This window comes from Diorhabda sublineata, chromosome 5 (genome assembly GCF_026230105.1).
Source record: "Diorhabda sublineata isolate icDioSubl1.1 chromosome 5, icDioSubl1.1, whole genome shotgun sequence".
NCBI classification, from domain to species: Eukaryota; Metazoa; Arthropoda; class Insecta; order Coleoptera; family Chrysomelidae; genus Diorhabda; species Diorhabda sublineata.
In genome coordinates this window covers 1,509,822-1,524,944 of record NC_079478.1, presented here as the reverse complement: position 1 = coordinate 1,524,944, position 15,123 = coordinate 1,509,822, and the positions used below count along the sequence as shown (strand labels likewise).

At 33.2% G+C, this 15,123-nt stretch overlaps 1 protein-coding gene across 3 annotated transcripts in view; it reads right to left on the bottom strand.

Annotated features, from left to right (window-relative positions):
• LOC130444644 (uncharacterized) overlaps positions 1 to 15,123 on the bottom strand; it is a 132,600-nt gene that overhangs the window by 93,693 nt on the left and 23,784 nt on the right. For all 3 annotated transcript variants that reach the window (XM_056779896.1, XM_056779894.1, XM_056779897.1), the window contains exon 2: positions 9,517 to 13,093. In XM_056779896.1, the coding sequence (XP_056635874.1) occupies positions 9,517 to 13,093 (3,577 nt within the window). The remainder of the gene's footprint in view (positions 1 to 9,516; positions 13,094 to 15,123) is intronic.

Below are 15,123 nucleotides of genomic sequence, written 5' to 3'. Positions count from 1 at the left end.
CGTAATCTACTTGCTCTATTCACGATTTCCTTGTGTAATTAAAAATCAAAGAAACTTCAATTTGGGGAAAAATATCAACAAATTCACTTTCTTATCCTATATTTATAGTATATTTTCAAAAATACATACACAAATACCATTTAACATTTACACTTTCATATTTATACACAAATTTCAATGTTTTTTTTTGAACAATCATAACTGGGTATTTCAGTCGAACGTCATCGCCAATATAATAAAAATAGATGCCGCACTCTGTAAGACGCTGCTGTTCACTCGCTAAACGAGGTTGGATATAGGCTAGTTGACAATTTTTTATTTCTTTAGACACTTATTCAAAAATAAAACAATTGTGTGATCAAATGGGAAGGGGGGCGGCTTAGCGGCTTACCTCGTCTGGTTTAAAAAATCTCGAATGTACGTATCGTAGTTTTCGACAACCTCGAACTCATAGCGGAGGTGTGGGGCTGTTCACACACACACCGCCAACTTTTCTCAGCTCTTCTTTGCTTAATGAAAGGATCTTTTGAGATCAATTAATAGTAATTGTTTCAAACTTGGGGTCTACTACTAACTTCGACGCAATGTGGGAAAAGGCAAGTGCCTTGCTAGCTGAGAGGATAAATATCCTTTGATACCAGAAGGTTCTGAATCAATTGCGATGGCGAGCTTGATTCCTAGACTAAATATTCCTGCCCCTACTTTTTGATAAAGCGTAGATATATCTGTAAACAACTTATATTTCTCTAGAATGCTTTGATGCCCAGCGAGGTCGACTCTTTCTATAAAGGTTTACAAAAGGGACAAGCCGCCATTTCCTTTGTTTTGTTTGTTGTTCTTTAACATTATATGAAAGCTGCCCATTTGTTGGGTAGTTCCATAAACCAATCGATGTAAAACTTGTGTGTTTTGATGGCAAAAATCTCAATTTTCGGCTTCTACCTTATTATCTAATTTTTGTCCAACCAAAGACCAAGTAGAAAATATTAATAAGAAGATGGTAACATGTTGTTTTTACAAATTTTTTGTTTGTGTAGGTATCAAGTTTAGAATTTAATCAATCTAATCTAGAATCGCACAATACTTTGCAATTGGGGTGTTTGAACACGTCCGTAGATTTCGCTGTAATCGCTGTACGTAGACTCAATTATATAAGCGAAGTTTAAACCTCGAACGTCACTTTAAACCACTTAAACTTCGGCTTAAACGTTGTATGTACGTTTGGATTTGAGGTCTCGTATACACTGCGACCCAAAGGATATATTGTGTCCTAATTTCTTGCTGCTATAATGGAGAACTCAGTGTTTACAGCTGATCCATTGATCCAACTCCTTTGAAAAAGTTTTAAATGTGGAATGGCTTTAATTCCCAGAGATCTTCGTCTTCTATTTCAAGCATTCCAAGGTACAGTGCTCTGGTGGAGTTTCACACTTCGAAACAATATGGATAGAGGCTTCGTCCTCTGTGCAACAAAACCTGCACGTCCTATTATCTGCTAGGCTTGGCGTCTAGATGTTCGTTGAGGCGACAGTGCCCGGATAGAACCCCTCTTAGTATTTCCCAGAAAAGTTTTTGCCTGTTTCAGCCCTTGTAGGTTGTCGGGTTAAACGTTACCGGCGGTTGGGAGGTAGTTTAAAATGAAATGGGGGATCCCCAGCCTATCTGTTTCAAATTTTTAACATTTTTATGATATTATAAAGAATTTTGGTAAAATAATTGCACTTAATATTCAATGAACTCGACGATGATAATGAAGAAATTATCAATATTGCCGACAAGCCGAGACAAATCTTTAAATTGTCTCATCAATTTTTAAAATTTTGTTGTTGTTTCATCGAAAACTTGACAGTTTTCGTTATTTTCATTACTAAATCCCCTTGCCAACTACTCCTAACATTTTTTCTTTCCCTTCCAAGTTGCCACATCATTATTTTTGGTTCCGACTGTTTACTTCACGAGGTTAACCAAAAATACTAGTTCATACCCATTTTTGGGAAATTTTTGGCTATACTTCCGCACGACTGACAGAAAAATGTCTGTTTAACCGTGACCAGTAAATTTTGTTCATTGTTGGTTCAAACTAGAGTTCAAACCATAGTTTAAACTTTAGTTTAGTCTTCAGTTTTACCCTAGGTGGTAAAATTGGCCCTTATACGTCTTTATTATAAACTATGTCCTACGAGCCGGGCAAAAAACGACGGGTATTGTTTGGTGCATATAATTTTAGCCAAATAATAAAAACTTCTCGAACTAAATATGAATTTTTCAAAGATATATGAAAAATAACTGTAACTAACTAATATCAGGCGTTAATTTTCGTATTGTCGACTACCCTATTAAATTATCATCTCGAAATCAGCGATCTCAGCAGTTACATTTTCAATGCGACATCTTATGTTATTATTTATCACAATATGGCGTGTATGTTTGAATAACAGTCGTAAACTTGTCGATAGACTAGACACTAGACGTTCATAATTACCAACACAGAGGAGCGGAGTTAATGTTGACAGCAGTTACAGATTACCTACAATAAAACACGATTAATAAAGAAATTTCGTTTGCGATTAGCTTAGCACGTGAATTAGTTTAGCGAATCAGCCATATAAACAAGTAAGCAGTTAAACAAAATGAAATGCACAGACAGATGAAGAAATGATTTTTTGTACTTTTAAATATGGTTAATTGGTCGCTAATGAACGTGAATGAAGGAATTAATGGATCTACTAAAGACATGTCAATATTCTGATTTTCTGCATTAAAAATCAGATGAAACATCGATCATTATTTACATAAAAACACAGATGTCTTCAAGCTAAAGTAGAAATTGATTATTACGGGATTATTTTTCAAATTCAAAATGAAAAGATGAATTACTTACGTTTTTTTTATCATAACAATCTTCATTGCAACACAGTACATGGTATAGGAACAAAAATTAAGCAGTTTTTCGAAATGTGGCCAAGGAGAAGATGCAGGTCGAGAAAGACTTGGAGAAACGAAATAGAGGAGGGCAAAATGCCGACATCGAAAAGAGTGAATAATAATAACATACGCAGCCAAAAGAAACGATAAACTATAAAGAAAACAAAAATAGAAAACGAAGAGTAATTCACCTCAAAAAAGGATTTTAAAACGCTATAAGCGATGGCCATAATCCAAAGGATTGATATGCTTGATGTTGATGAGGTTTTCGAAATAAATTCACAAATAAATTAAATAACACGCTTTTAGCAATAGTCAAACTAAATTTGAAAATTATTTTCAGTAGTAATAATCCAAGAACATGGATAATTGTTCAAAAAAACTATAAATGAAGAAGATGTATTTCTAATTCGAATCCTGTTGATAATTTAATGTTTTCCGTCAATATTCAAGTAGGGTTTTATTGAGTTGGCATTGTTGTGACTGACTCGTTATTTTCTCTTGCTTACCAGTGATCATTTTTTTAAATAATCTGACACAATAAACGTTGCTGTCGTTTTTTTCTATAAAAACTTTGCTTTCAATACACATCGTTGTTTGATTCGATACGATACAAAAAAGTCAGTCAAGTAAACAGCTTTCCGTTGCAGCCCTTTTGGGAGATTTCCCTACCATAAATTCATCATTTACGTTATTTCTACTGAACTTAATGTTGCCGAACTTTTTTTCCTTCTACAGGGATCTGATTGCAGTTTTCTTCATATTTTTTTGTAACAGTTTACTTGTTAGGTAAGGTTAGGTAGTAGACAGCAGAAACTCGGCCTGATACAGCGAAAAAAAGGCTCCTGGAACAAGTCCTGCGAAAAATTACTGGAAAAACGCTCCTAGACAGGGAACGTAGCGACGACATAAGGCAAAAATGCAGAGTGGAAAATATTAACGAATTGGTACTGAGCAGAAAGCGCGAATGGGACGAACACATAAGTAGAATGAGCGAGGAAAGGATAGCACGAGACAACTCACCGCTAAGGAGAAGAAGTATGGGAAGGCCTCGAAAAAGATGTAGTGATAATCTTACTATCAATTGAGGCATTAGGCATGCTGGGAAGAATGAACAGGCTATCTGCCTAAAATGGGGTAGGAAAATGAAGTTTACTTATTAGGTTCCATATGTTTTTGACCGTAATTTTCTTCTTATCTTCACAGCCCACATCATTAAAATCAACGCCAATTCTTCCGCCGTCCAATTTCTACCTAATTGATACTTTTCATCATTGCAAAAGTTCATCTATGCTTTCCATACAAATTTTTGACCGTTAATGGAATTTTTTCTATGTCTTATTCTATAATATCATTAATATTCTCGTCAGTATTACCATGAAATCGAGACATTTGGAAATATTGAATATTTGAAACGTCAAAATCGAAATTATGTATCCATAAAGTGAAAAGAGCCCATGGGGGGATCCGTTTTCAATTTAATACTGTACTGATTGTCTTCATTCAGATGATATCAAATTATTTGATTTCATTAGATTCTACTGAAGCTAAAAATTTTCATTATTATAAAAGCGTATGTTGATTCCTATGACATCGTTTTTAGTTTGATTATTGCTGAAAGCATGTTTTTTTTTTTTAATTTTATTTAAACTATTTTTCATTTTTATAATCAGAGGAAGAATGCGGAAAATGGGGACTGCAGACGAACATATAAAAAAAAGTATTAAATATCTAAAAGTTATTTTTGACAAAAATAAAATGTAGAATAAACAGAGCAGGCATAATAACTGAATCCCTGAATGGAATACTGAAATAGGAAAAACAATGTAATTATTAGAATTACGTTGATATATGAATAGAGGAATTAAAGAAAAAAATTGAAGCAAGAGGACTGTACGTCTTAAGGAGAACAAATAAAACGTCCAGGTTAGATAAGCTCAGTGATGACACAATAAAAAAAGCAAATTAACCTGGAAGACACAGATATAGAACATGATGAGAAAAAAAAGTTGATTTGGTATGAAAACGTGGATGGGAAAGTAAAGATTGCCAAAAAGAGAACAGAAAGAAAACAAAATCAAGATTATCATGGAAAACAAAAAAATCAATGAGTGTACGAGATCTGTACGACGAGAGCTGTAATGGTAATTGGGCATCGGACAAAGTCGTAGAAAGTTTTAATCTCGAATTTATATATATGCGTCTTTTTCAGTATTTTTAAACTATTTTATTTCTTGTTTTTTAGTTCAATTTGCTACTTTACACCCGTCTTTAATATATACAATTGTGTTGACGGTTCTTTCTCGATTTTGTAAATCTGGAACTGCGCGCTTACGTACATAGTCCACTAGCTCTATCTATTTACTTCCATGCAAAGGATACGAAGAAAATGAATCATGAATCCTGGGAAATACAATGATCAAATTATTGTCAGTCTTTGACAAATGGGCGGGCGAAGATGAAATTGAATCTTATCGCTCAATGTAAGGCAAAACCAAGACAAAACATTGATAAATAATATTAATAAAAGCATATTAAAGACTAGACGATAACAGTGAAAATACCAAGTTCGCTGAGCAATAAAAATTATTTCTAAGCATTCCAGACGAAGAAATCAAGATCAGAATTGAAATGGCATTTGTCAATGTTTACAATCTAAACCTCCACATCAGAATAGGATTTATGGAATGTTATATGTGGTCAGTACTGTTGTACGGAGTGGAAACTTGGACCTTGAATGCTCAAATGATCAAAAAATTTGAGGCATTTAGATGTGGCTCTATAGACGCATCCTGAAGATATCCCAGACACTGACAGAATCACCAACTACGAAGTACTTGGACGCATTGGTCGCAAAAGAAAACTCGTGGTCGTCAACCTTCAATGAGAAGACGGTTTGAGAAGAAAAAGAAGCCTTTCTACTAATTACTAAGAAAATCGCGATCCAAATTCCAGTTCTCGACGAAAATTAATTACTAAAAAGGTGTACCGCTGTGTGCACGCGCTTATTGTGATTATTTCAACAAAAGTAATAACAAGTAAAAAAAAATATACGAAAAGAAACTGCTGGCTGCTCTGTGGCTTCCTGTTTAGAAATAATGATTCTAATCGAGAAAGTTCATACCTCTTATGAAGATCAAAAAGTTGAAGCTTGGAGTTGCCATGCATTCCCAGTCCAGTTCTATTGAAGCTTGGACCATCAACGGATGAGAATGGAGAAACATAGAGATTTGGAATATCTTGCGACACATAATAAGAGATCTTACAAGAAAAAATTACGGGAAAAAGATGTCATTTGATTTATTTAGAGTCGCAAAGCACAATTAAAATAACTGTGATAATGTCTAACTCCAAATTGATGTAAATGCGCAAACTTTGTAATTTTTTTCAAGTTTATAGAGAAATAAAATGAATTTCCAGCTGATAACGATGATATTATATCGAGGGATATTTTATATCAATACTAAATAAAAACAAAAAAAACTTTCTGAAATTTTATTGTTGAAATAAATAGTTTCACAAATTTAACGAATTTAAGTACGACTTAATAGCTATTATTTGGCATTAAATTTTATATTTTTTACAGTAATTCGTTAAAGTAAATATATACAATATAAAATTATAGATTTTTCTTAAATTGAACGTTAATATAAACAGAAAATAAGGATACACGTGTAGAAGGTTCAGGAAATATATTCACAAAACGTAATTTTTTATTCCACTTAAATGATTACAGTTCATTCGGAAGTACAAGATTTTCGTAAATATCTTTCTCATCAAAAATGAGACTTTGAGAACTTAACAATAAATCCCGTTCCTTTTGTCACCATCATAAAATTTGATTTTTCCACACATATTTAACCCGATATGTTTGTTTTACCATTTCCTAGATATAAAAACCGGAAGTTACTACGTGTTACTGACCTAGCAAATACGATTTCCTGTTAGCATTAAAATCATATTCTTTATCGATCTCTATTTATATCAAATATCAATATACTGGGGTAGATTTGAATACAAAAAAAAAATCAAAGTGTTTATAAAGAATACAATAAAACAATAATCAGGAAATACACTGGGTTAATTTAAAATATAGAAATCATTGAATAACACAACCGGTAAAAGATTTCTTCGAATCATTTTGTTGGTAAGAAGATAATCCGAATCACAGATGATTATCAGAAATCAGAAATTATCAGAAATAAAATTATCAAAACACGTATAATGATCAGAAATCCACAGATTTCTTCAAATCATCTTCTTTGTAAGAAGATGATTCAAATCATATATGATCCACAGTTTTATTTGAATAATTTTGTTGATAAGAAGATAATTCAAATCACAGATTTCTTCAAATCATTCTGTTGGTAAGAAGATGATTCAAATCACAGATTTACTCAAATCATTTTGTTGGTAAGAAGATTATCAGAAATAAAATGATCAAAATCACGGATAATGATCAGAAATCCACAGATTTCTTCAAATCATTTTTTAAGAAGATAATTCAAATCACAGATGATGATCAGAAATCTACAGAATTCTCTTAATCATTTTGTTGGTAATAAAATTATCAAAATCACGGATAATAATCAGAAATCCACAGATTTCTTCAAATCATCTTCTTACAAAGAAGATGATTCAAATCATAGATGATCCACAGATTTCTTCAAATCATTTTATTGGTAAGAAGATGATTCAAATCACAGATTTACTCAAATCATTTTGTTGGTAAGAAGATTATCAGAAATAAAATGATCAAAATCACGGATAATGATCAGAAATCCACAGATATCTTCAAATCATTTTATTGGCAAGAAGATGATTCAAATCATAGATGATCCACAAATTCATTTAAATCATTTTGTTGGTAAGATGATGATCCACATCACGGATAATGATCAGAAAACTACAAAATTCTCTAAATCATTTTGTTGGTAATAAAATTATCAAAATCACGGATAATAATCAGAAATCCACAGATTTCTTCAAATCATCTTCTTACAAAGAAGATGATTCAAATCATAGATGATCCACAGATTTATTTAAATAATTTTATGATAAGGAGATGATTCAAATCACAGATTTCTTCAAATCATTTTCTTTGTAAGAAGATGATTCAAATCATAGATGATCCACAGATTTATTTAAATAACTTTGTTGATAAGAAGATGATTCAAATCACAGATTTCCTCAAATCATTTTGTTGGTAAGAAGATGATTCATAACATAGATTGCAGTATTGTGAACTGATTTAAGAAAAGAACGTTCAAAAGTGAGTTTTTTGATGAAGCAACGTTTTGTGTCAATTGTATAGAGAAAAGTGCCTAATTAGAAGTTCTCTTTGTTAGACGAAAAAGAAAGAAGCGCAGAAAGCAGAAAATAAATGTTTGGTTAGGAATTATCAACAACTTTACAACTTTCTTATCTGTTCTAAATCGAAAAAGACCTAATATCAAGAGAATTTATTAACAAAACTATAGATGTTTGCCATGATCATTTTAATTGTGGGATTGTGGAAAACAAACGAAATCAAATTGCAACAAAAATCAACAAAATATTTATGTCACGTTTAAATTTGAATATCGGTTTTTGAATCGCGTGAATCATATTTTAAAGGTTTCAGAACATCACAATTCTCGATTAATCAATTTCTCGATAATGAATATACAAGTATTCGAAAATTCGGAATGTATATGTACAGTGAGAAAAGTGAAATCTGAAATTTTGACGTTTGCAATATATCATTTCGTCGTAAACTTTCAACTTCTTTTTCGTAGCTAAGCCCGCTTCGTTTCAACCGTTTCCTATTTAAGATGATTCTCCTTGCGTCACGTCAAGTCACGAAAAATAAATGCAGAATCCCTCAACTTTTACTGGGTATATGTCTGATTTTGCTGAATAATTTAGTAAATCAAGTTACGATACAATTAAAAATGTCGGTGACTTCAATTTTATGCATAGCAGCGTAGCTAAATTTTGTATTAATACGTAGATAAGAGAGTTACTATTGGAGAAATAGTGCGGCGATGAATGAAAGGACGGCAAACAAAATACTCAATACGGCAAATAAATCGTATGAAGCCAATTGGTGAACGCATGCAATACCATAAGAACATGCAAATGCCATGATAGTTGGGTCGCGGTACCAGGAAGGGCACGGTATATTATCATCATCGTTAAGACCGCGTCGTCCATCAACATTATCGACGGCATTTCTTGCTCTCGGATCATGCGAAGTTCCCGGAATATCAGCTTTAGCGTATCGCAATACTAATCTCGTACTTTTAGGAAGATCCGATTTAGCCACTTTATTCGAGGTTTCTAATACTAATTTCGGCGATTTTAAACTTTCTAACGAATCCAGATTCGTATTTGAATCGAAACATTCGTTGGTATTGTCAGATTTGAAGTGCGTACTGTCGCCGCAAGAACAATTCGAATGGAACCCCGAACTGGTTTCGGAATCTTCGACTAAACTAAAATTAAATGGCTTCCTTAAAATAATATCACAGCTAGCGGTGAAAATCTGGCGGTTAGTGTTAACAGAAAATGCGCATTCTCTATCTGGCAAAGCTACACACGATTTCTCACCTGTAACCGCATCATTTTCTAGATCATCGTTAATCGCATCCTTTTTCGACTTATCGATTGGAAAATTTATATCCTCAACTTGTTGTTTGAGTTCTTGGAACGTAGCAACAAGTTCGGCTTTATGTTCTTCGAAAGGTGATCGGCTTTTATTCGTTTCGTTATCCGAAATTAAATTTTCGTAGTCGTGTTCAGATTCGGCCTTGGCGCTTTCTTCTTGTACGTTATCGTGAAACCTAGACATGACTAAAGTAGCCGATTCCGTATTTGCAGGTTGTGAAACCAACTGTTTAACTTGTTCTTCTTCATTTTTTTCAACAGTTACGCAGCTCGTACTATCTACCACGTTTTCTAAGAGTTTTTCCGCTCGATTCGACACTGCGTCTTTTGATAGTCTTTTATTCAAAGATTCCGCTATGTTATTCGTTAAATTTTCTTTTTCTTCGCTTAGTTTCGTTAATTCTTTGGTAATGCGTTCGGTAGTTTCTTTAGCTTCTTCGGCTAATGCGTTCAACAAATCGTCTAAAGACGAAGAAGTTGATTCGTCGTTACACATTTTCTTATCTTCGAACGGAGACGTCGGAATCGGCGTCGATTCTTTGGGAGATCGTCTACGTTCGGGTGTTAAACCTCTTGGTGGTTTTAAACTCAAATTGTTTACTAGCTTTGGTGAATCTACATTCTTTAATCCGTTCAAAAAGTTTAATCTACTTTCTTTGTGAGCATCATTAGAATGTATGTAATTTGCATCGGTATCGCTCATAAAAGCTTTTTTTGTAGCAGTTATTTTGTTTTCTTTTTCTTTTAGTACTCTTCTCGCTATTTCCATTGCATCTGCTATATCGGTTAAAGTTTTAAATTCATTTTCGACGTCTTCGTTAGTATTTCTAATAGATTTAATACCTCCGTCTGAACGATTACCAAGTATACTTCCTATATTAGCGGACATGGATCGTTGAGCTCTCTTTTTTCTCAAATAACTTAGAGATGTATCTACTTTATTATCTTCATTAGACAAAGGCGGTAGCGCCGGACCTTTATTAGAATCTTTACGTAAATTCCTAAAAGCTAAATCGTCTTTAACTACATCTGGTATCTTTTTATGTTTAAAAGTAGGTTTGTATATAGTTTCGGGTTTAGCATGAAGGTAATCGCTGTTCGCGGCAGGTGTTATCGGTCCTAAAGGAATACCGAAAGGCGGTTGAGGTTCTATCACTTTTAATAAATTATTGGAGTGTTTAACGTTTCTATATACAACGTCATCTCTAGTTATATCCGGTTCGTTATTGTTACTCGGTTCCAAAGGTTCCTGTACCCTAGAAAAAACCGGTGACCTCATTAAGTAACTAACTTGGGACGTAACAGATTGCGGATCGTTTATGGTGTTTGCTCTATCTTTATTCAATTTTCTAAACGCCATATCGTCAAGTTTAAGATCTATTTTGTTATTTCTTTTGGATAATCTTTTACGGCGAGGTGAATCGATGGTATCGAATGGTTCGTAACTGAAACCGGAATCGCTTAGAGCTCCTCGAGATGTGTAACTGGGATAAGAAAGATCTTGTAATAACTTGTATTGATTTTCTTTTTCTCGTTGTTCCGCTCTTTCGAGTAAATCTTCATCTCCTAGTTTCAAACTGTTGTATATAGCTTCTAATTCGTATAAGGCTTCTTCTAAATTGGCCGATTTTCGTTTTATATCTTCTTTACTGATCGAGCCGATTGAAGAAGAATCGTCTTTCAAAGGTATTTCTTTTACTTCGAATTTCGTTGGGGCTTGTTGACTAGAGATAGTTTTTGTATTAGATGTTTCGTTGGGGAGGAAGACTTTGGTTTGTACTTGCGTGTGACTAGTAAACATTTGCGGTTTTTCCACATTTTTTTTTGTTAAAGAATTCTGTCGATCTATTTCTTTCCAAAAATTCAAAGCTTTTTTACAATCGTTGTTAGTATTAGTTTCGTCGTTAGTTGTTTTACCGCTCGGTTTAATAAATATCGGTTTTCTGCTTCTGGGTTTTTTATCCGTTAGATAATTATAATTTTTAACTTCTTCGTTTTTTAATTTTTGAGATTCGGGTGTAGTAGACGACGGCCTACACTGTAACTGAACATTAAAAGAATTTCCAGCTAATTGATCTTCTGACGTAGAACGAAAATTAGGATGGAGATTAAAAGAATTATATTTCCTTTGTTCGTTATGGAAAGGTTTTGTTTTGGAATACGTTGAATTGTCGAAATAAAATGTATTTGGTCTACCGCTTTCGAAATAATGCGATCTAGTAGGATCTCTCGGCGGCGGCGGTGGAGGCTGGTGTCTCAAATTGTTTATTTGAGAAGTATCTACGAGACTCAAGTTTCTAAAACCGCGTTTAGGTCTCATAATAGGAAACTGCACGTGAAGTACTTCCGGTGAATAATCGGCTTTGTGTATATTAGCATCACAAGAAATACTTCGCTGTTCGGCAAGATATTTTTCTGGAATATTCTTTCTAATGCTATTATTATAATCATTCATTGATTGAGGTGGTTTATAAGATGGGTTACTTGTAGAATTGCTAACCCGGAATCTACCGGAAGTGTAGTGACTAGGAGGTATAGTAGATAATCCAGATATATTACTGGTTTGCGAATTTAAACTAGAAAACGATAATTTATGATTACTATCCGTTGTTGGTGTTATTTTAGGTACCAATGGACTTCTACTGGGCGATCTGGTACTATCGTCGGAATATTTCCAATTCATTAGAGAACTTTCCACGTCAGATTTAGATAGTCTTAAATAATTATGCGGATTTTCGCCATCGCGAGAATGTCTTTTTAAATATCTTTCGGTTCTAGCTGCTCTCGATCGTTTGTTGAGATGTTTATCGGTAATTTTCAAATTTTCTTCACTGCGAATTTTCAATGATGAGTTTGAATGTTGAGATTCTCCTTCATCGGAGCTGCTATTGTTTCTAGACGACGTTCTTCTAGCTTCAGCTCGAGCTTTAGTTTGACCGCGTCTACTTTTTCTTACGCTATCCGCGGAACCGGATACTGAATTAATTTTAGTAAGATCGTTGTTTATCTGAGTGGATTCTTGTTGCGGAGTAATGTGCGGTAATGTTCTATCGGCGTAATTAGAAAATCCGGCGGTAGGATCCGATAAAACACCAACATCTTCACCGTAATTATATCCGTTATAACTTAGCGAATTACGACAACCAGGATGCATGACGACGTGATCGAATGGTATGGCTGGTTTTACTGATCGTCTCTTTCGGCTATCTGATTTCTTTCTTCTCCTACTAAGAAATCCTTTTTTCTGTATATCCTCCTCGCTGCTACTCTCGCTTTCTTCTTTCTTTTTTCGTCGAAATATATTGCTTATCGACCATTTTTTATCTTTTTTGTTCGATTTTTCGGGAAAATCGTAACTACAACCCAAGGTTCGTCTTTGGAGGTTAGGCGAATGAAATGATTCGTTATTATCTCGATAAACTGTTAGATCATCGGCACTATTCATGTTGAGGAAATCGTTGACATTTTTGGCACGGATATTTGAATACGACGACCAAGTCCTGGGTCGACTATTGACAGTCTGAAACAAAAGAAAGCTTTTGTTAGATATGATCTTCGAAATTTGTATAGTAACTGATTTGGTATTAGGCTACAGTCTTTTGTGGAAACGGACAATATAGACCGCAGTTATAAGTCGTGCCGGGTAGTCTTAGCGCCAAAAGTTTCAGACCTCAGCCTGAAGTTTTCAGCACTTATACAGACAAGTAAGTAAAATTAAGAGAGAACTGGGTAAGCAAGAAAATACTATAAGTGAGAAAAAACACAGATAACTCTCATACTTCAGATCTATTGGTAAAATTTCATCGAGGATATAAAAATTATCATTCTGATGAAATAATTAAAAAATTATGTGGTCGATGGACTTGCTTTCAAGCTATTTTCTTTCACACTCCCTCGCTCATGTCTTTTGTTTAGCACCCGTACTGTATAAATGGTTATTTCTTGGCAAACTATTTAGAAATTGTCACATTTCAATTTTATTTTAAGACATATGGTTTTCACAGTGTAAATCTATAAATACATACTTGAGAGCCGAATACAGATAATTCTAGTTTAAAAATAGAATTCGTTTGCTTGGGATATTTCAATGATACAAGGGGCAATAGAAAATAAGGGGTTACTCTAATCATATGAAATCCTCTAAATGTGAAATAAACCCCTTAGACTGGGCAGTGGAAATTTTGCAGCAAGTACACTGGTAAGTCCAATTAGAGGACACGTAGAGGTGACGTTTACCACACACTAATCAAGTGTTGTTAAGACAGCTGATTTTGGAGAACCAACGTTGGCTAAGGGGATTATGTAGACAACTATAACTGACAAGGCATCTCCATTTTTAGAAATAGTTATGATTCTTCGAAGTTACTAATTTTCAACAGAATCAAGAGCATTTAGAAGCATTAATATATCAAAAGATGTAAGAAATAAGAAAGATATATATATATATATATATATATATAAAGAACGGTTTTTTATTAGGAATGTGGAAATGAAACAACAAAGTGGACTAACTTTAATATATTTCGAATACTTATGTATTCATCGTCTGGGACTGAAATTATGATCAAATACAATATAAGAAATATGTATAAATGTATGAAAATAATAAAATTTTTACTTACAGTAATTAATTAAGATTTTCTGTGGTTTTGAATTGTATTAATTCTTGAACAAATTTTTAAATTCATAGGTTTCAAAATTCAATATTCAAATTGACGTTGATAGAAATATTGATTCTGGTTACTATAGGAATTTTTATAAATTTTTAATTGGTTAGATTATGAATTTTCATACTGGACTTTGCTCAATTTGCTCAAGTACTCTAAGGTAAGTTAACCTGAGTTATTTTTGGCTTTAGAATATGTGGTTCATCCTTTTTTACCCTAGTTGAGTATCTGGAATGCGATAACTAAACATAAATTTTATTCTGATTACAATAGAGGTGTTCAGAAGGAAGAGAGCGTGACTGCAGTATTTATCATAAATTTAATTATCAGTTTCTCTATTCGAAACTTTCTCAATCGACAAGTGGTAAAACTTTATTGTAACCTAAATTATACAAAAGATATCGTATAGAATCATTTTAATTTTAACAAAGTACACAAATCAGTCGATAATTTACAGATAAATAAATAAATATAGACCTTTGAAGCTCAGAAAAAGCTGGATCTGAAATCATTGTAACAACTAGCAACAACTAGTCAATGTTTTCGGGTAATATATTTATATGTAATAATTAGTAAGTTTTTTTTAATAATTTTTGAGAGATTGATAAAAAAATTGACGTTTCGACTTAACTTCAGTCTTTATCAAAATATATCTTGATAAAAACCGAAGTCAAGGCGGAACGTCAATTTTTTATCAATCTTTCAAAAATTATTTAAAAAAAAAACAACTTTGAAACAGAAGAGACTCAAAATCATTAGCATTTAGAGGCATTGATATATCAAAAGATCTAAGAAATAAGAAAAATTTATATAAAGAGCAGTTTTTATTGGGAATGTGGAAATGAAACACCAAAGTGGACTAACTTTAATATATTATCCGCGC